This window comes from Dendrobates tinctorius, unplaced genomic scaffold (genome assembly GCF_039654945.1).
Source record: "Dendrobates tinctorius isolate UK_male_01 unplaced genomic scaffold, ASM3965494v1 ptg000022l, whole genome shotgun sequence".
NCBI classification, from domain to species: domain Eukaryota; kingdom Metazoa; phylum Chordata; class Amphibia; order Anura; family Dendrobatidae; genus Dendrobates; species Dendrobates tinctorius.
The window spans coordinates 118031308-118054154 of NW_027361690.1; the positions used below are offsets into that span (position 1 = coordinate 118031308).

General features: G+C 45.8%; 1 protein-coding gene across 1 annotated transcript in view; it reads left to right on the forward strand.

The window, feature by feature from the left end:
- The window catches only part of LOC141084386 (pyroglutamylated RF-amide peptide receptor-like), a 274608-nt gene extending 259348 nt beyond the window's left edge, over positions 1-15260 (forward strand). Inside the window, exon 6 of the mRNA XM_073569093.1 lies at positions 14764-15260. Within this exon, the coding sequence (XP_073425194.1) occupies positions 14764-15149 (386 nt within the window). The 3' untranslated portion in view covers positions 15150-15260. The remainder of the gene's footprint in view (positions 1-14763) is intronic.
- The last annotated feature ends 7587 nt before the right edge of the window (positions 15261-22847 follow it).

Consider the following 22847-nt stretch of genomic DNA (forward strand, 5'->3'; position numbering starts at 1 on the left):
AGAAATTCAAAATCTCCCTTATCCTCTCGTCACTTTTGTCACAGCTGTGCCATCGAGCCTGTGACATAGCGCTCAGATATCAGTGGCCCTCACACAATCCAAAAGTGTCCAGTGTCCACAAGTGTGTGCAGAAATTCAAAATCTCCCTTATCCTCTAGTCACTTTGGTCACAGCTGTGCCATCGAGCCTGTCACATAGCGCTCAGATATCAGTGGGCCTCACACAATCCAAAAGTGTCCAGTGTCCACAAGTGTGTGCAGAAATTCAAAATCTCCCTTATCCTCTAGTCACTTTGGTCACAGCTGTGCCATCGAGCCTGTCACATAGCGCTCAGATATTCATTGGGTCTCACACCATCCAAAAGTGTCCAGTGTCCACAAGTGTGTACAGAAATTCAAAATCTCCCTTATCCTCTAGTCACTTTGGTCACAGCTGTGCCATCGAGCCTGTCACATAGCGCTCAGATATTCATTGGGCCTCACACAATCCAAAAGTGTCCAGTGTCCACAAGTGTGTGCAGAAATTCAAAATCTCCCTTATCCTCTAGTAACTTTGGTCACAGCTGTGCCATCGAGCCTGACACATAGCACTCAGATATTCATTGGGCCTCACACCATCCAAAAGTGTCCAGTGTCCACAAGTGTGTACAGAAATTCAAAATCTCCCTTATCCTCTAGTCACTTTGGTCACAGCTGTGCCATCGAGCCTGTCACATAGCGCTCAGATATTCATTGGGTCTCACACAATCCAAAAGTGTCCAGTGTCCACAAGTGTGTGCAGAAATTCAAAATCTCCCTTATCCTCTAGTCACTTTGGTCACAGCTGTGCCATCGAGCCTGTCACATAGCGCTCAGATATTCATTGGGCCTCACACAATCCAAAAGTGTCCAGTGTCCACAAGTGTGTGCAGAAATTCAAAATCTCCCTTATCCTCTAGTCACTTTGGTCACAGCTGTGCCATCGAGCCTGACACATAGCGCTCAGATATTCATTGGGCCTCACACCATCCAAAAGTGGCCAGTGTCCACAAGTGTGTACAGAAATTCAAAATCTCCCTTATCCTCTAGTCACTTTGGTCACAGCTGTGCCATCGAGCCTGTCACATAGCGCTCAGATATTCATTGGGTCTCACACAATCCAAAAGTGTCCAGTGTCCACAAGTGTGTGCAGAAATTCAAAATCTCCCTTATCCTCTAGTCACTTTGGTCACAGCTGTGCCATCGAGCCTGTCACATAGCACTCAGATATTCATTGGGCCTCACACAATCCAAAAGTGTCCAGTGTCCACAAGTGTGTGCAGAAATTCAAAATCTCCCTTATCCTCTAGTCACTTTGGTCACAGCTGTGCCATCGAGCCTGTCACATAGCGCTCAGATATTCATTGGGCCTCACACAATCCAAAAGTGTCCAGTGTCCACAAGTGTGTGCAGAAATTCAAAATCTCCCTTATCCTCTAGTCACTTTGGTCACAGCTGTGCCATCGAGCCTGTCACATAGCGCTCAGATATTCATTGGGCCTCACACAATCCAAAAGTGTCCAGTGTCCACAAGTGTGTGCAGAAATTCAAAATCTCCCTTATCCTCTAGTCACTTTGGTCACAGCTGTGCCATCGAGCCTGACACATAGCGCTCAGATATTCATTGGGCCTCACACAATCCAAAAGTGTCCAGTGTCCACAAGTGTGTGCAGAAATTCAAAATCTCCCTTATCCTCTAGTCACTTTGGTCACAGCTGTGCCATCGAGCCTGTCACATAGCGCTCAGATATTCATTGGGCCTCACACCATCCAAAAGTGTCCAGTGTCCACAAGTGTGTGCAGAAATTCAAAATCTCCCTTATCCTCTAGTCACTTTGGTCACAGCTGTGCCATCGAGCCTGTCACATAGCGCTCAGATATTCATTGGGTCTCACACAATCCAAAAGTGCCCAGTGTCCACAAGTGTGTGCAGAAATTCAAAATCTCCCTTATCCTCTCGTCACTTTTGTCACAGCTGTGCCATCGAGCCTGTGACATAGCGCTCAGATATCAGTGGCCCTCACACAATCCAAAAGTGTCCAGTGTCCACAAGTGTGTGCAGAAATTCAAAATCTCCCTTATCCTCTAGTCACTTTGGTCACAGCTGTGCCATCGAGCCTGTCACATAGCGCTCAGATATCAGTGGGCCTCACACAATCCAAAAGTGTCCAGTGTCCACAAGTGTGTGCAGAAATTCAAAATCTCCCTTATCCTCTAGTCACTTTGGTCACAGCTGTGCCATCGAGCCTGGCACATAGCGCTCAGATATTCATTGGGTCTCACACCATCCAAAAGTGTCCAGTGTCCACAAGTGTGTACAGAAATTCAAAATCTCCCTTATCCTCTAGTCACTTTGGTCACAGCTGTGCCATCGAGCCTGTCACATAGCGCTCAGATATTCATTGGGCCTCACACAATCCAAAAGTGTCCAGTGTCCACAAGTGTGTGCAGAAATTCAAAATCTCCCTTATCCTCTAGTAACTTTGGTCACAGCTGTGCCATCGAGCCTGACACATAGCACTCAGATATTCATTGGGCCTCACACCATCCAAAAGTGTCCAGTGTCCACAAGTGTGTACAGAAATTCAAAATCTCCCTTATCCTCTAGTCACTTTGGTCACAGCTGTGCCATCGAGCCTGTCACATAGCGCTCAGATATTCATTGGGTCTCACACAATCCAAAAGTGTCCAGTGTCCACAAGTGTGTGCAGAAATTCAAAATCTCCCTTATCCTCTAGTCACTTTGGTCACAGCTGTGCCATCGAGCCTGTCACATAGCACTCAGATATTCATTGGGCCTCACACAATCCAAAGGTGTCCAGTGTCCACAAGTGTGTGCAGAAATTCAAAATCTCCCTTATCCTCTAGTCACTTTGGTCACAGCTGTGCCATCGAGCCTGTCACATAGCGCTCAGATATTCATTGGGCCTCACACAATCCAAAAGTGTCCAGTGTCCACAAGTGTGTGCAGAAATTCAAAATCTCCCTTATCCTCTAGTCACTTTGGTCACAGCTGTGCCATCGAGCCTGTCACATAGCGCTCAGATATTCATTGGGTCTCAGACAATCCAAAAGTGCCCAGTGTCCACAAGTGTGTGCAGAAATTCAAAATCTCCCTTATCCTCTCGTCACTTTTGTCACAGCTGTGCCATCGAGCCTGTGACATAGCGCTCAGATATCAGTGGCCCTCACACAATCCAAAAGTGTCCAGTGTCCACAAGTGTCTGCAGAAATTCAAAATCTCCCTTATCCTCTCGTCACTTTTGTCACAGCTGTGCCATCGAGCCTGTGACATAGCGCTCAGATATCAGTGGGCCTCACACAATCCAAAAGTGTCCAGTGTCCACAAGTGTCTGCAGAAATTCAAAATCTCCCCTGTCCTATAGACACCTTGTACCTTGTTTTACATTACTATATAGTTTGTTGGATTTTGTCTACATTTCTACCAAAAATGAGGAAGGCTGGTGGAAGAGGCCGTGGAATTGGGCGGGGGTTGGCAGCTGGTAATGATGGTGTTGGTGGTGGATCTGATGGTAGTGGCAAGAGCAAAATAGGACCGAATGCAGGAGGTGTTGAGCCTGCGTCATCGTCTGGCTACATAAGGCCTCGAACGCTTAGTTTTCTAGGAGTTGGCAAACTGCTTTTAAAGCCAGAGCATCAGGAAAAAGTTTTGTCTTACATCGCTGACTCAGCCTCCAGCTCTATCGCCTCCTCTTCTTCAGTTGTAAAAAGTAAAAGCACTGAGTCATCATTGGAGGCTCATGTTCATGAACCACACCTTTCCTTGTGTCCTTCACCCCAACCAAGATTGAAGGATGACGCAGGCCATACTACTGATTACTCCATTGAGCTGTTTTCACATACCATGCCTGGATTATCAAGTCAAATGGTGAATTACCCAGGCCAAGATGAATCTGACATGGAGTGCACTGATGCACAGCCGCTGATGGATGATTCTGCTGGTACATTCACTCAGAGCACTACATTGTCCTTGCAGTGTACAGAGCCAGATTCTGACCCTGATGAGACTCAGGTGCCCCTTCCCGCACACTATACCACCATACACGGTGACACAGAGGAAGGTGCACATGACATAGAAGACGAGGTGATGGATGACCCAGTTGTTGACCCAGATTGGCATCCATTGGGGGAAGAGGGTGCTGCTTCCCATAGCTCAGATGAGGAGCATCCACAGCAGACATCGACATCGCAACAGCTGTTATCTGGCAGGCCCGGAGCACTCCAAAGACAGGTTCCAAACATCAAAAGAGTTGCTGGACAGCTTGTCCAGAGGGTCAAAAGATCACAGCGTGCTAGGCCGCAAAATGTCTGCCAAAGTAGGAAGAGTGCAGTGTGGCACTTTTTTGAACAAAATCCTCATGATCAGGCCAAGGTTATCTGTAAGAAGTGCGCAAAGACCTTTAGCCGAGGGAAAAATCTGAAAAATTTGAATACCAGTTGCATGCTTAGACATTTAACCAGCATGCACTTGCAAGCGTGGACACAACACCAAACCTCAAGTGCCACATGTGCAACTGATCACAACTAAGGTAGTCAGCAACGCTACATTGTTTCCCCCACTGTAAGCCCACCGGTTAGCACAGCAGCAAATGTTGAGGTGTCGTTGCAAGGCCACAGCAGTCAGGGAATCCCACTGTTATATCAACGAAAGACTGATTCTAGGCCATCAGAAAGAACACCAACTCCATCACCATCATCAACCCTCTCTCAGTCCGCCCTGTCCACCGCTACTTCCACCATATGCAGCTCTCAAGTCCAGCTCACCCTCCTAGACACTATGAGTAGGTCAAGAAAGTACTCAGTCTCTCATCCGCGTACACTGGGTTTGAACGCCCACATTGCCAAACTAATCTCACTTGAGATGATGCCCTTTCGGTTGGTGGAAAGCACAGCTTTCCGCGAACTCATGGCCTATGCAGTACCACGCTATGACCTACCCAGTCGCCACTTCTTCCCTCGCAAAGCCATCCCAGCCCTCCACCATCATGTGAAAGACCGCATTGTCCATGCTCTCAAGCAGTCAGTGAGCGGAAAGGTGCACCTCACAACTGATGCATGGTCCAGTCGGCATGGCCAGGGCCGTTACGTGTCCATCACTGCGCACTGGGTTAATGTGGTGGATGCAGGGTCCACAGGGGACAGCGGTGGTGGGACAGTGCTGCCTAGCCCATGGTATAGGAAACAGTTGGCTGTAGGCGTTCGACCCTCCTCCTCCTCCTCCTCCAGAAGCAAAAGCTCGTCCACAGAGCGCAGTCGTACGAGCACTCCATCTGCAGCTGCCACTGTTACAGACGATGTGTCCCCCTATCGAGCAGCTAGTGGAAAGCGTCAGCAGGCTGTGTTGCAGATGATGTGTTTGGGCAACAGACACACCGCCGAGGTGCTGGCCGAGTACTTGAAGCGACAAACTGAGTCATGGCTGGGCAGTGTACATCTTGAGGCAGGCAAGGTAGTTAGTGATAACGGCCGTAATTTTGTGGCAGCCATAGCCCTTTCAAAACTCAGCCATATACCTTGCTTGGCTCACACCTTGAACCTGGTGGTGCAGTGCTTCCTCAAAAATTATCCGGAGTTAACAGCCCTGCTCCAGAAGGTGCGAAGACTGTGCGCGCACATCCGCCGGTCGCCTGTACACTCCGTTCGTATGCAGAAGCTGCAGTGATTGCTCCACCTTCCCAACCACCGCCTCATTATCGACATTGCAACAAGGTGGAACTCCACCCTGCACATGGTGGAGCGGCTGTGCGAGCAGAGGCAGGCCATAATGCATTTGTGGGAGGATACACGGCCAGGCACTTTGAGAGCAGACATGGAGTTGACAGGTGTGCAGTGGTCGAAGCTGAAAGACCTCTGTAAAGTCCTTCAGTGTTTTGAGGAATGCACACGGCTGGTAAGCGCAGACGACGCCATCCTAAGCATGAGCATCCCACTTATGCGTCTGCTCATGCAAACTTTGACGCACCTTAAGGAGCAGGCGTCTGCAGCCAATGTTGATGAGGAGGAAGAGGAGGAGGGAATCCTTGATGACATTCAGCCATTGTCTGCTCAGGGACCTCTCCTGGACGAGGTGGAGGAAGAAGAGTAGGAGGAGGATGATGGGTATGATTACTTAGGGGAGGATGCATCTCGTGGGGCAAGTGAAAATGTTGGCGTGGCAAGGTCTAGTACAGGGTTTGTGCGTGACTGGAGGGATGTGGATTTGCCAGAAAGTGCTCCTCCACCCAGCACTCGCAGTGCATCATTGACACCGGGAACATTGGCCCACATGTCAGATTATGCCTTGCAGATCCTAAAAAGGGACCCACGCATTGCCAAAATTATGAACGATGAAGACTACTGGTTGGCCAGCATCCTGGATCCACGCTATAAAGGCAAATTACAAAACATCATGCCACAGGAGAACCTTGACCTAATATTGGCTAATAAACAAGCAACTCTGGTAAATCGGTTGCTTGAGGCATTCCCAGCACACAGCAGCGGTGATGGTTCTCACACGAGCCGTACGGGCCGGGGGCAGCTTGGCAGAGGTGTTCGTGGTGCACACAGCAGAAGTGGCGTTGGAGACAGGGGTTTCATGACAATGTTGTGGACTGATTTTTCAAGTACCGCTCACACAACTGGTAATACTGCATCGATGGAAAGTGACAGGAGACAGCAGTTGTCAACTATGGTTACAAACTACTTTTCCTCCCATATCGATGTTCTCCCACACAGGTCATTCCCCTTTGACTATTGGGCCGCTAAACTGGACACCTGGCCTGAATTGGCACAATATACCTTACAGGAGCTCGCTTGCCCAGCTGCAAGTGTGCTATCGGAAAGAGTCTTCAGTGCAGCTGGATCAATCCTGACAGAAAAAAGGACCTGTCTGTCAACCCAAAATGTGGATGATCTAACCTTCATTAAAATGAATCACGCATGGGTTTCCAAGGATTTTGTCCCACCTTCCCCTGATGACACATAGGGTGACAGAAAAATGGCTTGCTTGGTCCACCTCTTCCTGGGACTTGACCTATTTCACCTTTTGCATAAGCTGAATGTCCAACATCAACATATGCCACTTTCTAAAACTCCCTAACTGTGCTGCCTCCCCCCCCATGGCCGGGGTCACCACCTAGCGCACGACACCGTGCGAGTGCCGTTGCCCTGGACAGGTGGGTAGGCCGACTCTTGGGCGCGGGCACTGGTACAGGGTCCTTCATAGTGCAATCAAGTGTCTCTGACGGTGGTGGTGCACACCTGCCGTCAGACACACCGCCGTACTATGAGGGGCCCAGTGCCAGTACCGATGCCCACGAGTGGGCCCCCTTGCTTGGGCAGGGCCCCAGCATTTGCAATCTTTACCTCTCCCTGCTCCTCCGCTGTGTAGTCTGGGCCGTCAAATCCTTACTGTGCCTGACACCGTCTGAGCCTGCCTCCTGATGTATAGACATATATTTTGAATGTGTACGCTATCCATACATGTTATCCGGGGAAACGGTACCCTTTCTAACCTTTGTGCAATCACGTGCAATCCATACTGGGCCTAACACCGTCTGAGCCTGCCTCCTGATGTATAGACATATAATATTTTGAATGTGTACGCTATCCATACATGTTATCTGGGGATACGGTACCCTTTCTAACCTTTGTGCAATCACATGCAATCCATACTGGGCCTAACACCGTCTGAGCCTGCCTCCTGATGTATAGACATATATTTTGAATGTGCACGCTATCCATACATGTTATCCGGGGAAACGGTACCCTTTCTAACCTTTGTGCAATCACGTGCAATCCATACTGGGTCTAACACCGTCTGAGCCTGCCTCCTGATGTATAGACATATATTTTGAATGTGTACGCTATCCATACATGTTATCTGGGGATACGGTACCCTTTCTAACCTTTGTGCAATCACGTGCAATCCATACTGGGCCTAACACCGTCTGAGCCTGCCTCCTGATGTATAGACATATATTTTGAATGTGTACGCTATCCATACATGTTATCCGGGGAAACGGTACCCTTTCTAACCTTTGTGCAATCACGTGCAATCCATACTGGGCCTAACACCGTCTGAGCCTGCCTCCTGATGTATAGACATATAATATTTTGAATGTGTACGCTATCCATACATGTTATCTGGGGATACGGTACCCTTTCTAACCTTTGTGCAATCACGTGCAATCCATACTGGGCCTAACACCGTCTGAGCCTGCCTCCTGATGTATAGACATATATTTTGAATGTGTACGCTATCCATACATGTTATCTGGGGATACGGTACCCTTTCTCACCTTTGTGCAATCACGTGTAATCCATACTGGGCGTGAGAACGGCTGGCGAGCTGTTAAGCAAGCTACAGCACCTGTGGTTTGCACACGTAAGTTTTTCATTTTTTCAGGAATGACGGTTAGGCCTAATTCCGGAACTGCGGTTGACCTGCACTTACTGGGAAATCATTGTTCGCGGGTAATAATTGTAATCAGTGATCCCCATCACTAACGTTGTTCAGCGGGTTATCTGCACCTGTAAGCGACAAACGCTGGCCTTTTCAGTGTAGCGCACATGCAGCCACGGACATGTAAGGGCATGACACACCAGTTATTGGCCAATCTCATGTGCCAGAGCCTCACGTGTCCCTCTAGTAAGCCGGACTCGGACCGCGGGGCATGACGGAGTCTCGTTCGTTAACGGAATTAAGCTTGCAATGTGGGCATCTGTTCTGTAGCTGGCATGGTTGAGGTTTCCCAGGTGGAGTCGAATTTAACCGTAGGCTCCACTCCTGGTGGTGCCCTTCTGGACATTCCTTTAAGGTTCAGCTTTGCAACCATACTGCCAACGTAAAACAAACACTTTGCCTTCATGAACGCTGTTTGGAGGGTCATGACTCGTGGGAATAACGCCGCCCAATCAGTTAACCTGCTAGAGAGATCCTTCGTTGCTCCCAAGCATGACATCACACTCCCTAGGAAGAAGGTAATGCCACTGTGGCGACCGTACTCCTGGGGGCGACACAAGTGCACTGATGCCCAGCCACTGCTCGATGAATCTGCTGGTACATTGACCCATACCACTACATTTTCCTCGCACGCTACACGACCTGAATCTGACCCTGATGAAACTCAGGTTACCCTTCCCATATACAGTTCCATCTTACACGGTGACAAAGAGGAAGCTGCAGATGAAAGTGCAGGTTTGGCCCACCCGCCATCAGACACACCACCGTACTATCAGGGGCCCTGTGCCAGTGCCGTCGCCAACGAGTGGGCCCCCCCTGCTTGCTCAGGATCACAGCACTTGCAAAGTTGAAATACTGTGCAGTGAGATGGAAGATGGGGACGACGAGGAATCCAGACAAGTACAGGGATTCCCTAGCGAGGAGACTTATTTGATTGTTTTCAATGTTGGGACAGGAATTTTTGGGGAGCACTATACTCTGGAGAATGATAGATGGGACCCACCATACACTGGAACATTCCAAAGGTGGACATCAGACACTGGAGCAGCATTTACAGGGCCCATTATACACTAGAGCATTAGAAATGGGGCCCATTATGTTTGGAGCATTATTTGGGCCCATAAGACAGTGGAGCTTCATCCATGGGGACCAACATATACTGTAGCATTATGTGGAGCTCATCATATACTGTTTCAAACATTATATGGGACCAATGATTCTGTATGGAGAAATAGATGGGCCTCGTCATGAGATGTAAAAAGTGAGGTATTTTTCATTGTACTATACCGCTATTTCTCTGCCGTATCGGAGCATGATGAGTTGTGGTATGTGTTAAAGGGGCGCTCTTTCGCCCAGGGCACATGAAAACATGCAGCCAGCCCTCCCTCCCCACAACTTTAGCCAAATAACCCCCATTTTTCAGTGCGTAACTTGTATTATGAAGTTAATTAAGGTTGACAAGCTTAAATAAGAAGAATTGATGCTTTTGGCATTCAAATGGGCACTGTAGGTGTGTTTCCTGTCCTCCTCTCACTGCCGACTTTTATTCCCCATTGACTTACATTGGGTTTCGTGTTTCGGGACGACCCCGACTTTTCCCTATAATCGGACGATCTTGCTCGACCCGACTTTTGGAAAAGTCGGGTTTCACGAAACGAAACGCGACCCTAAAAAACCAAAAGTCGCTCAACTCTAGTGGTGACAAATGCCGACTTGGGAATAGCGTCAGGACTAAGGGGAATCTACCAGTAGCCTTTGCATAGATCGATGGTGGTCAAATACTTTGCCCCCGCCAGCCGGTCTAACAACTCATCCACACGCGGCATGGGGTATGCATCGTCACTGTTTTCTCATTGAGCTTACGATAGTCTACACAAAGCCGTGTAGTCCCATCGTTTTTGGGCACTAACACTACGGGGATGCCCAGGGACTATCTGACTCTTCAATGATCCCTAAATGCAGCATCTCTTGTCGCATCCCCTCTCGTACAGACTCAGGGACGCGGAAGGGGTTTTGTCGTAGGGGGGTCTGATCCTGGGTCTCAACCTTGTGTTGTGCCAGGCGAGTGTACCCCGGTCTCTCTGAAAACATCCTCTGTCGCAGCCTCAACAACGCCTCCGCCTGCTGTCTCTCCCGGGGGGCCTAGGTCTTCACCCAAGTGTACCTGGTCCCATGTTTTAGACTGAGTCCTTTCCCCTAAGACATCCGGCAAGGGAAGTCTGGCTAAATCCTCTGCTTCAGGTGCACAGATGGCCACTACCTCTTCAGGGCGCTCCCGGTAGGGCTTCAGCATATTCACGTGGAACATGCAGATAACCCTGGGGTCGTCACAATCAGCGACATTATAGGTTGTGTTGGCTATTTTCCCCACTACCTGGTAGGGCCCCTGCCATGCAGCTTGAAACTTATTCTGCTTAGTGGGCTCTAACACCAGGACCTTCTGTCCTATTTCCAAAGTGCGCTCTCTGGCCCTCCGATCGTACCATATGCGCTGGCGCCGCTGTGTCGCCTGCAGGTTCTCACGTACAACCTGGGTCAGCTCCTGTAGGCAGTCCCAGAATTCCAGCACATAGGGTACAATAGGTACCCCTTCTATGATGCCCTCCCCTTCCCAGTGTTCCAGCACTAAGTCTAGGGGTCCAATTACCCGTCTCCCATATACCAGCTTGAACGGGGAGAACCCCGTGGATTCTTGGGGCACCTTCCGATAGGCAAACAGGAGGTGTGGCAAGAATTTCTCCCAGTCCCTGTAGGTCCTGGTAAAAGTCCCAATGAGCTCTTTCAAGGTCCCGTTAAAGCGTTCACACAATCCATTGGTTTGCGGGTGGTACGGGGCGCTTCTAATGGACTTTACGCCGCACAGCTTCCACAGCTGGTTGGTCACCTGCGCTGTAAACTGGGTACCCTGTTCCGAGATAATCTCCCGGGGAAATCCAACCCATGAGAAAACCTGGAGCAGGGCGGCCGCCACCGTCTCTGCCAGTATGTTAGGTAATGCAACCGCCTCTGGATGCCGTGTGGCATAATCTACCACTGTCAATATATACTTTTTCCTGGACGGACTGGGTTTGGCTAACGGTCCTATCAGATCGACTGCAACTCAGCTAAATGGTTCCTCCACAATGGGGAAGGGGCGTAATTTGGCCTTGCATCGATTCCCCCTCTTGCCAATGCGCTGACAACTGTCACAGGTCTGGCAGTACTGACAAACATCATAGGTTACCCCCGGCCAAAAGAAGTTTTGTGTCAGACGATGCCTGGTGCGACTGACGCCGAAGTGCCCGGCCAAGGGTATTTCATGAGAGATGCAAAGTAACTCCTGCCTATACTTCTTGGGAACTACCAGCTGTTGTTTTATAGTGGAGCTCGTCCCTGTGTGGTGCTGCTCTGTGATCCGGTAGAGGAGTCCCTGCTTCCATACAAACTGTTCCCCTTCCTGTACTCCTCTCCCCTCCTGTGCCTTCCCACGATATCTCTCTAATGAAGGATCCTCAAGTAACTCCCTCTTAAATTCCTCTGGGGTGGCCCAAGAAATGTGTCTGGCTATGGGAATACGTGCAGGGCTGGGATGTCTTGCCTGGACCTCCTCTGAGTGTGATTCCGCCTCCGCAGCTCGAGCTTGTCTCCGGGTAGTCACAGGATAGGTCTCAGCCTGAGGGGCCACCGAGAATGCAGACAACATGGGCTCCAAGTCATTTCCCAGCAAGACATCTGCAGGCAAATCCTCCATCAAGCCGACCTCAACAAGGCCATCCCCGACTCCCCAGTTCAGGTGAATCCTGGCAGTGGGTAGTCGATGTATAGCTCCCCCTGCTACACGGACTGCCACTGTCCGGTCCGTCTTCTCTTGGTCTCAGATGAGATGAAGCTTCACAAGGGTCAAAGTTGCCCCGGAATCTCTTAGTCCCTGCATACATTTCCCATTAACCCACACGACCTGTCGATGCTGTTGTCGATTATCTGCCCGGGCTGCCTGCACGGGGTCTACTTCATGCAGCACTTCCTCCATCTCTTCCACCCCTTGGTTAATCGTAGTCCCCAATGCCGGGTCAGCTTCGCTTTGGTAGCAGTGTACAGCAACCCGGCTGAAGGTAGCTGTTCCTGCCTTTGGCCACTGGGTATGCTGAGTCCAGTTGGGGCATTGTCTTTGCAGGTGGCCCAGCTGACAACAGGTGTGGCATTGCGCCCCAGGGGGACGCTGGTAAGCCGGGTTTCTAGCTGGTCCCCCTACAATCTTCAGTGGTTTGGGGCCCTCCTGGTCCATGGGCGGGCCAATAGTGACCACCTTTGATCCGGACAACTGCCGCCTCCTGGCATCATGGTGTTCATCGGCCAGACGAGCGGCTTCCTCAAGAGTCGTTGGCCGCCTGTCCTGAAGCCATTCCTGTGTCTCGGGGTTTAGTCCATTAAAGAATCGTTCTAACAGGAAGAGCTGGAGGACGTCCTCCTTAGTGGTTGCTTGGCTCCCTTGTACCCACTGTAGCAGTGACCGCCGTAATTTACAGGCCCATTCAGCGTGGGTATCGGTTACGCGTTTTATAAGTCTGCGGAACTTTTGGCAGTAGGCCTCTGGTGTCAGCGCATACCGGGCCAAGATCACTTCTTTGATCCGCTCATAGTCCATACAGTCCTCATCAGGTACCGTGCGATAGGCGTCCGCTGCCCGGCCTGTCAGCTTGCTGGCCAGAATCTGAACCCGTTCCTCCGGCTTCACTTGATGAAGGGCACACTGCCGCTCAAAGTCCTGCAGAAAGCCATCAATGTCTTCCTCTGCCTCCCCCAACTGTCGGAAGGCATTATGCTGGATCTTTTTGTGGCTTACTGTTGAAGGTACCTGGTCGAAGGCCAGAGCTCCCCCTGCTCGCTGACTCTCCTCTCTCCGCTCTGCCATCTCCATCTTGGCCAGCTCCACTTTGGTCCGCTCTGCCATCTCCATCTTGGCTAGCTCTATCCTGGTCCGCTCGGCCATCTTTTCCTTCAGATCAGTACGCACATCAGCCATCACCTCTCGTATGATCTCTACTGCAGGGTTTAGGCCATAGAACGCCAGTCTGTTCATTACCTCCCTCTGGAATTCGGTCTCCTCCACATTCACATTGGGGGGCGCTGCACTGTCGTGTTCCATGATGGCTGCTATCAAATCCGCTTTTGTTTTGTTGCTGGCGATCAACCCTCGGGCTTCCACCAGATCTTTTAATGTAGTCCTCTTTAACTTCTGGTAGTTATTTTCCATTCATTCCTTTCCTCCTGTAGAAGGGGTATCAAATCCCACTGCTGCCACCAGTGTAACGGGGTCTACCCAAGCTGGGGTACCTCTTTCAGTACCACCCCGTGTTTTTGGAGGTCCGCTCTGCGTTGGCTGGAGTCTGAATGAATGACGCTGGCTGGAATTCCTTGGTTACATGGGCGCATATAAAAGATCACTGCTTCTCCACGTATTTCCAGTCTGACAACACTTTACTCACAGGACACAGAATATATCACACAGATACAGAGGGCAGGCCAGTAGAAAAGTGGCAGGCCAGATATGCATTGCAAAAGCCGCAGGTGGCCAGAGCCTGACGATGTTTACTGTGGGAATTACAAAGGTGGGGGGAGGGCGGACAAAAGGAGAATATCGTGTCCCCTCTGCCCAGGGGTGCAGCCTGTGGGCTGATGCATTAGGGACATGCATCTCACATAGAACCTATTATACATACATATAAGTGCACAACATATTCTGGGTGCTGATTGGTTCTGTAACACGTAACAGGCACAGCTCACCTTCTCCACATCTCTGCACAGTAACCAGCACACAGTTCCCGTCTAGATAACTCTTCAATAGAAGTAATTCATATCAGCAGATCCAAAACAATATCTATCCAATAATCATGTGCTAAAAAAAAACAATCAGAATCTAAAAATATAAAAACCCATTTAGGAAGAAAGATTTTTAATTGGTAAATATAAATAAAGGTGATGCATTCCCCTAAAGGTTTTTATTCAAAACTCCATATTTTTTTTAAGTAATTTCCAGGAGAATACACTAAAAGCATTACAAATTGTTCTATAATATATATAAAGGAAACATGCGGATATGAGAGGAGATGAATATTATCTGTCCAATTTAGTCCGCTTCATTAATTATCTATGTAAATCGCACATATTGAAAGCTTGCTCTATATGATTCTTCTCTGTGTCCAGTCAGATCCCATAGGTAACACAACACAATGGTGGTAAGTGATCGTGTAAAGCGAATTGTCTGTAGAAATTAGTGATAAATTAATTTTTCTCTGTTAACAGATGACCTGGAGGAGGAATACGACGACGTCACAGTGAAAATGATAGTGGCCATCGTTCAAGCTGTTGGATTTTTTAACTCTTTTAATAATCCTGTAGTTTACACTTTCATGAATGAAAACTTCAAGAAAAGCTTAGTGGCTGTACTTTTCTGCCACTTTCGAGCACAAGAACCAATTGAAAAGAGGGACAGTCAACTCGAAAAGCCCAAAGTAGGAACATCAACTTATCCCCATAAAAGGGATGGACGGAGTGCCCACAGCCACTTGAGTGCAGAGAACCTAGAACTCCGGCTGTGTGAACAGTTCCCAGCCGCCAAACTAGAATCTGTTACTTACCCTTTGGTGAATACTCACAAGGACCTCCTTCCAAATGGACAGTCAACTTAGTGACTGGAATCATAGCAGGGCTTTTCTTTTCTAAAACATTATTTTACTGAAAGAAAACTGAATGACCAATTATAATGAATTAAAGTGTTCCCATGGGTGCATGTCGATTTATTACAGCTTTCTTTATTTCGCACTACATAGAGTATTAAATATCTTACTGGTTTCTTCCATATTCTGTATAAAAGGAGTGTTTTTACTTATTTTCTTGTACACCACCATGGATGTGGTTAGCGTCTATTTTAAGAATGATAATGTAATATTAAATACCTCAATTTCAGGTGTTTAGCAGAATATCATCTGCACCATCTAGAATAGGGATCTCCAACCAGTGTCTTACAAGCCATTGTGAGACTTGAAATCCCACTATACCTTTACAATCTCAGATGTACAGTTGTGCTCAAAAATTTACATACCCCAGCAGACCTTTTGCTTTCTTGGCCTTTTTTTCAGAGAATATGAATGATAACACCAAAACTTTTTCTCCACTCATTGTTAGTCGTTGGGTGAAGCCATTTATTGTCAAACTACTGTGTTTTCTCTTTTTTAATTATAAAGACAACCCAAAACATCCAAAAGACCCAGATCAAAAGTTCACATACCCCATTTCTTAATACCGTGGATTGTCCCCTCTAACATCAATGACAGCTTGAAGTCTTTTGTGGTAGTTGTGGATGTGGTTCTTTATTTTGTCAGATGGCAAAGCTGCCCACTTTTGTTGGCAGAAAGCCTCTAGTTCCTGTAAATTTCTGGGTTGTCTAGCATGAACTGCGCTCTTGAGATCTCCCCAGAGTAGCTCAATGATATTGAGGTCAGGAGACTGAGATGGCCACTCCAGAACCTTTACTTTTCTTTGTTTGGCTGTAGCCAATGACAGATCGACTTGGCCTTGTGTTTTGGATCGTTGTCATGCTGGAACGTTCAAGTACGTTCCATGCGCAGCTTCCGGGTTGATGAGTGCAAATTTGCCTCCAGTATTTGCTGATAGCGTACTGCATTTATCTTTCCTTTAACTTTGACCAAGTTTCCTGTGCATTTGTAGCTCACACAAATCCAAAACATCAGCGATCCACCTCGGTGCTTTACAGTAGGAATGTTTCATCATAGGCCTTATTGACCTCTCTCCAAATGTATCATTTATGGTTGTGGCCAAAAGTTCAATTTTGGTCTCATCACTTCAAATTACCTTGTTCCAAAAGTTTTGAGGCTTGTCTCTGTTCTGTTTTGTGCATTGTAGGCAAGATACTTTGTGGCATTTGTGCAGTAAAGCCTTTCTTCTGGCGACTCGACCAAGCAGTCTATTTTTCTTTAAGTGCCACCTTATTGTGCATCTTGAAACAGCCACACTGCTAGTTTTCAGAGAGTCCTGTATTTCAGTTGATGTAATTTGTGGGTTTTTCTTTGCATCCTGAGCAATTTTCCTGGTAATTGCGGACAACATTTTTGGTTTTGTTTTTACAGAACTGCTGATTTTCCATTTGTTAATCACAGTTTAAATGCTGCTGACTGGTGTTATCATATCCCTGGATGTCTTTTTGTATCCCTTTCCCGTTGTATCCCTTTCTTTTGCTTTCCCCATGACTCAAAATCCAGAAACGTCAGTGGCTGGATGAAAGATGCATAGTCTGTCTGGTTCTCAGAAATTCACTCAATTTTTATGCACACACACTGATTACAAGTAGAGATGAGCGACTTTGCCTTTTTTAGGGTCGAGTCAGGCTTTATGAAACCCGACTTTCTCAAAAGTCGAGTCAAATGAAATCGGCAGACTATAGGGAAAAGTCGTGAAGCACGAAACCCAATGCAAGTCAATGGGGAGAAAAGTCGGCAGTAAGTGGAGGACTGTAAACACACCTGGCATGAATTTTAACCCCAGAGGCGGCAAAATCTCTCTCTCTCTCTCTTCTCTCTCTCCCTCTCCCTCTAACTCTCCCTCTCCCTCTCCCACTCCCACTCCCGCTACGCTACGCTTCGCTTCTCTCATTGGCTGAAAAAAGTCAAGTGCAAGCATCCGGCAAAACCCGACTTTGACGCTTGGGTCGCCGACCGCATGGCCAACTTCACACTGTGGTTGGGTTTCATTTCATGAAACCCGACTTTGGCAAAAGTCGGCAACTTTTGAATCTGACCGACATGTTTCGCTCAACTCTAATTACAAGCAAACAGGTCAAAGGTGAGGTTGTTATCTTTAGTAGCCATTCAAACCCATTTGTGTCAACTTCTCTACATGTTATCAGGCCAAAATCACTAGCGTAAGTGTACTTTTGATCAGGGCCATTTGGATGTTTTGGGTTGTCATTATGATTTAAAAAGAGAAAACAGAGTAGTTTGACAATAAATGGCTTCACCCAACCACTAACCATAAGTGAAGAAAAAGTTTTGATGTTATTATTCATATTCTCTGAAAAAAGGCCAGAAAAGCAAAAATTCTGCCGGGGTATGTAAACTTTTGAGCACAAATGTATATGTCTTTCATCTGATTTCAAGAGTCTGACATCATGGATATTTATATAACCTTTGGCCACTTCCAGGTGATGTTTCCCTGCCCAGCAACAGCTCCTTTAGCTTGATTAACAATTCACTGTGTGTTATACCAGGTGATACCAGGTATCAAACAATTATATCAGACAGTGAGCTATTAATCAAGCAAAAGAGGCCAATGCAGGGTGGGAAACAACGTTGGGAAGCCAACGCCATCTCATGTTGTTTCTCTGCCCAGCAACAGCTTGTTTAGCTTGATTAACAGTTCACTGTCTGTGTGATGTCAGGTATTGAACAATGATATCAGACAGTGCTAAAAAGCTAAAAAGTCTAAAACTGGGAGGGGAAACGTTAGGAGGCAGTGGCAAACTAAATGATCTGTCACGCCCAGAGCACTTAGAAAGAACCTGTCACCAGGTTTTTCCCATATAACCTACGGCCACCATCTTTCCTCCCTGTGTGGAAGCACTCTAAAATGCTGTATATATGACTTAAATTTTCCCTACAAGGCAAAAAACCCCTTTTAATATCATCTCTCATCTTTAATCATCTCTGGGGCAGGATGGTCAGGTCCCAGGAATAACTGGTCTTCTTTCAGACTCTCCTCTCTTCCTGTTATGTCGTCCTCCTCTGCTTCGTGTGGATGACGCATCCTATGTCAGCCACATTGTGTCCCCCTTCACGCTTCTGTGCAGGCTCACTTCTCTCTTCCCTACCGAGGGCAGATCAAAAAACTGTTATGCACATGCACAGGGAAAGGCCAAAGAGTGCCGGCACATGCACATTATAGTCACATGGGGCTGAAAGGTGATGGACGTAGGTTATATGGGAGAAACCTGGTGACAGGTTGTCTTATCACCTAATTTGCATATGAATGAAAATTTTAATTATTCAGGTATGCAGCAACAGATAGAAGATATAAAAGTGTTGATTTATTGCAAAGACCTGCATGTCCATGTACGCAGTTTAGAAAGGTTGATTTTACTGACATGTTCTGTTTAAGGAGTTGTAATTATACTCCTTAGCTTAAAAATGTTATCAAAATAATTTGAAGCGCACAGCATGGCAGTCTTTCAACCAACCCGGGGTTTCATAATGCTGACTTCCTTCCAATTGGTGAGGATAGATAATTTTGTCATTTTATAGCATTTAGAACTAACAAAATGTAAAAGTTATTAAAATCCCCTTAAGGATCATATTTAGGATTTGTAAATAATTCCAGTTGACTTTGACAACTATTAAAGCTTGCCCTATAGCTCAAGACTTCATGTATTAAAGATGTCCTTACTCTAACATTTATGGAAATATAACATTCTTGTTTGATATGTAAACTATGCAAAGCTATTTGCTCATGTTTAATTCCAAACTTTTACGCCATTGCAAAACTTTTCACTGATGGCAAATGTTAGACCAGCCAAGAAACTAATAAGAATTTCCCTGTTAAAGACTATCTTCCGTATTCAATCACCATCTACGAGCTCAAAGCGCTTCCTGTGCTTGTGCTTGCAAATTAGCAGCAAAGTAATGAACTCATTATTAAACTTCTTACGGTATTGCTTTTTTTTGAACCTTTTATTTTAATGCTGCTTAAACCATGTTAACAGTTAGAACAGGCTCCATTGTCCTAATTACAGAAGAGACTTAACCCCTTCACCACCCAAGCCTGTTTTTACCTTTATGACCAGGTCAATTTTTTCAATTCTGACCAGTGTCAATTTATGAGATAATAGCTCTGGAACGCTTCAACGGATCTCACTGATTCTAATACTGTTTTTTTGTGACATTTTGTACTTCATGATAGTGGTAAAATTTGTTCAATATGACTTACATTTATTTGTGAAAAAAACAGAAATTTGGTGACAATTTAGAAAATTTTGCAATTTTTAAACTTAATTTTTACGCCCTTAACCCAGAGTTATGTTGCACAAAATGGTTAATAAATAACCATTCTTCCAACAAAATTTACAAAACCATTTCTTTAGGGACTAAATCACATTTGAAGTGACTTTGGTGGGGGGGTGTATATGACAGAAAATATGCAAAAGTGACACTATTCCAAAAAATACACTCCTGAAAAGGTGTTCAAAATTACATTCAAAAAGTTTATTAACACTTCTCAGGAACTGAAGCAATGTGGAAGGAAAAAATGAACATTTAATTTTTTTCACAAAAAATTTCAGAACCAATTTTTTTTAAATTTCACACTGTGTACGCAGACACCCCATACACATCATGTCACATTTGGAGAGCCCCTGATGTGCCTAAACAGTGGAACCCCCCACAAGTGACCCACTTTTGGAAGCAAGATCCATATATCTAGATGTGTGGTGAGCGCCTTGAAACCCTAAGTGCTTCACAGAAGTTTATAACGTAAAGCCATAAATAAATAAAAAAATTTACATTTTTTGAGCAAAAATGCTCTTTTAGCCCAAAATTCTGCATTGTCATAAGGGCGACAGGAGAAAATGCACCACACAATTTGTTTTGCAATTTCTCATGAGTACGCTGATATCCAATATGTGGGCTTGGAAGGAAAAGAGATTGACTTTTTGAACGCAAAATTGGCTGGAAATTGGAGAGCCCCTAATGTGCCTAAACAGTTGAAACCTCCTACAAGTGACACTGTTTTGGACACAAGACCACACAAGGAATTTAACTAGACAGTAGTGAGCACATTCAACCCCCAGGTGCTTCACAAAAGTTTATAATGTGAACTGTGAAAGTGAAAAAAAAAATTTTTCCCACAAAAATGTTGGTTTTGTCCCAAATTTTTAATTTTCATGATGGTAGCAGGTGCAAAATGGACTATACAATTTGTTGTGCAATTTCTTCTGAGCATACACCATATGTGGTTGAAAACTACTTTTGAGGCACAGTGCAAACTCAGAGAGAAAGAAGTGCCTTATTGGAGTTCAGATTTTGCAGAAATGGCTTTAGGGTGCCATTTCACATTGGCAGAGTCCTTGAGGTGTCAGAACAGCAGGAACCCTCCATAAATTACAGTACATCATTTTACAAACTACATCTCTGAATGAATTTATATAGGGGTGCAGTGAGCATGTTAACAGCAAATGTGCCTCAGAAATGTATATCATTGTGCACTGAAAAATGAATAAGTTTTACCTCTAAAATGTTATTTTAGCCCCAATTTTTTATTTTTATAAGGACTAAAAGGAAAAAATGGATATCTCAGTTTGTTATGCAATTTCTCATGAGTATCATAGGATCATATAATCATAGAATGGTAGAGTTGAAAGGGACTTCCTGGGTCATCTGGTCCAATCCCCTGCTCAAAGCAGAATTCACTAAATCATCCCAGACAGATGTCTGTCCAGCCTCTGTTTGAAGATTTCCATTGAAGGAGAAATCACCACCTCTCGTGGCAGCCTGTTCCACTCATTGATCACCCTAACTGTCAAAAAGTTTTTTTCTAATATCTAATCTGTGTCTCCTCCCATTCAGTTTCATCCTATTGCTTCTAGTATTTCCTTGTGCAAATGAGAATAAAGATGATCCTTCTACAATGTGACAGACCTTTAGATATTTGTAGACAGCTATAAAGTCTTCTCTCAGTCTTCTTTTTTGCAAGCTAAACATTCCCAAATCCTGTAACCGTTCCTCATAGGACATGGTTTGCAGACCGGTCACCATTCTGAATCATAGAATCAAAGAGTTGGAAAGGACCTCCTGGGCCATCTGGTCCAACCCTCTGCTCAAAGCAGGATTCGCTAAATCATCCCAGACAGATGTCTGTCCAGCCTGTTTGAAGACTTCTATTGAAGGAAAACTCACCACCTCCCGTGGCAGCCTGTTCCACTCATTGATCATTCTAACTGTCAAAAAGTTTTTTCTAATATCTAATCTGTCTCCTCCCTTTCAGTTTCATCCCATTGCTTCTAGGTCTTTCCTTGTGCAAATGAGAAAAAAGATGATCCTTCTAATGTGACAGCCCTTGAGATATTTGTAGACAGCTATTAAGTCTCCACTCAGACTTCTCTTCTGCAAGCTAAACATTCCCAAATCCTGCAACCTTTCCTCATAAGACAAGGTTTGCAGACAGGTCACCATTCTGGTCGCTCTTTTATGAACTTGCTCTAGTTTGTTGATGTCTTTTTTAAAATGTGGCGCCCAATACTGGACACAGTACTCCAGATGAGGTCTGACCAAAGAGGAGTAGAGGGGGCTAATGACTTCACGTGATCTAGACTGTATGCTTCTGCTCATACATCCCTGAATTGAATTAGCCTTTTTTGCTGCTCTATCACACTGTTGACTCATATTCAGTCTGTGATCTATTAGTATACCCAAGTTTTTGTTCACATGTGCTGTTGCTTAGCCCTATTCCTCCCATTCTATATATGCTTTTTTCATTCTTATTGCCTAGATGTAATACTTTGCATTTTTCCCTGTTAAAAACCATTCTGTTAGTTGCTGCCCACTGCTCCAGTTTATTTATATCTTTTTGAATCCTCTCTTTCTCTTGTCAAGTATTAGCTATCCCTCCTAACTTGGTGTCATCAGCAAATTTAATCAGTGTACCCTCAATTCCTTCATCTAAATCAATGATAAAGATGCTGAACAATACAGGGCCCAGAACAGAGCCCTGTGGTACCCCACTTGAGACATTCTTCCAACTGGATGTGCATCCATTTACAGCTACTTTATGGGTTTGATCACTAAGCCAGTTACGAATCCACCTAACAGTTGCATTGTCCATTCCATACTTAGTCATTTTTTCATTAAGGATGGTGTGAGATACTTTGTCAAATGCTGTGCTGAAGTCAAGATATACTATATCTAGAGCATTTCCCTGGTTCACCCAGTCATTGATTCTGTCATAGAAGGAAATTAAGTTACTCTTACATGACTTATTAGTTACAAACCCATGCTGACTCTGGTTAATCACTTCATTCATATCCAGGTACAAGCATAAATGTTGTTTCATAATTTGTTCAAATAACCTTCCTGGTATATAAATCAGACTCACTAGCCTATAGTTCCCTTAGTCCACTTTCTTCCCCTTTTAGAAGATAGGAACAACATTTGCTCTTCTCCAGTCTTCTGGGACTTCTGATCTCAAAGAATTTTCAAAGATTATACAGAGTGGTGAAAAAAAAAATTCTGCTGTCTCCTGCAGTGTAATTCATCTGGACCTGGAGACTTGAATTCACTTATGTTAGCAAGTATTCCCCATCTATCTTTCTGTTTATAGATATCCTG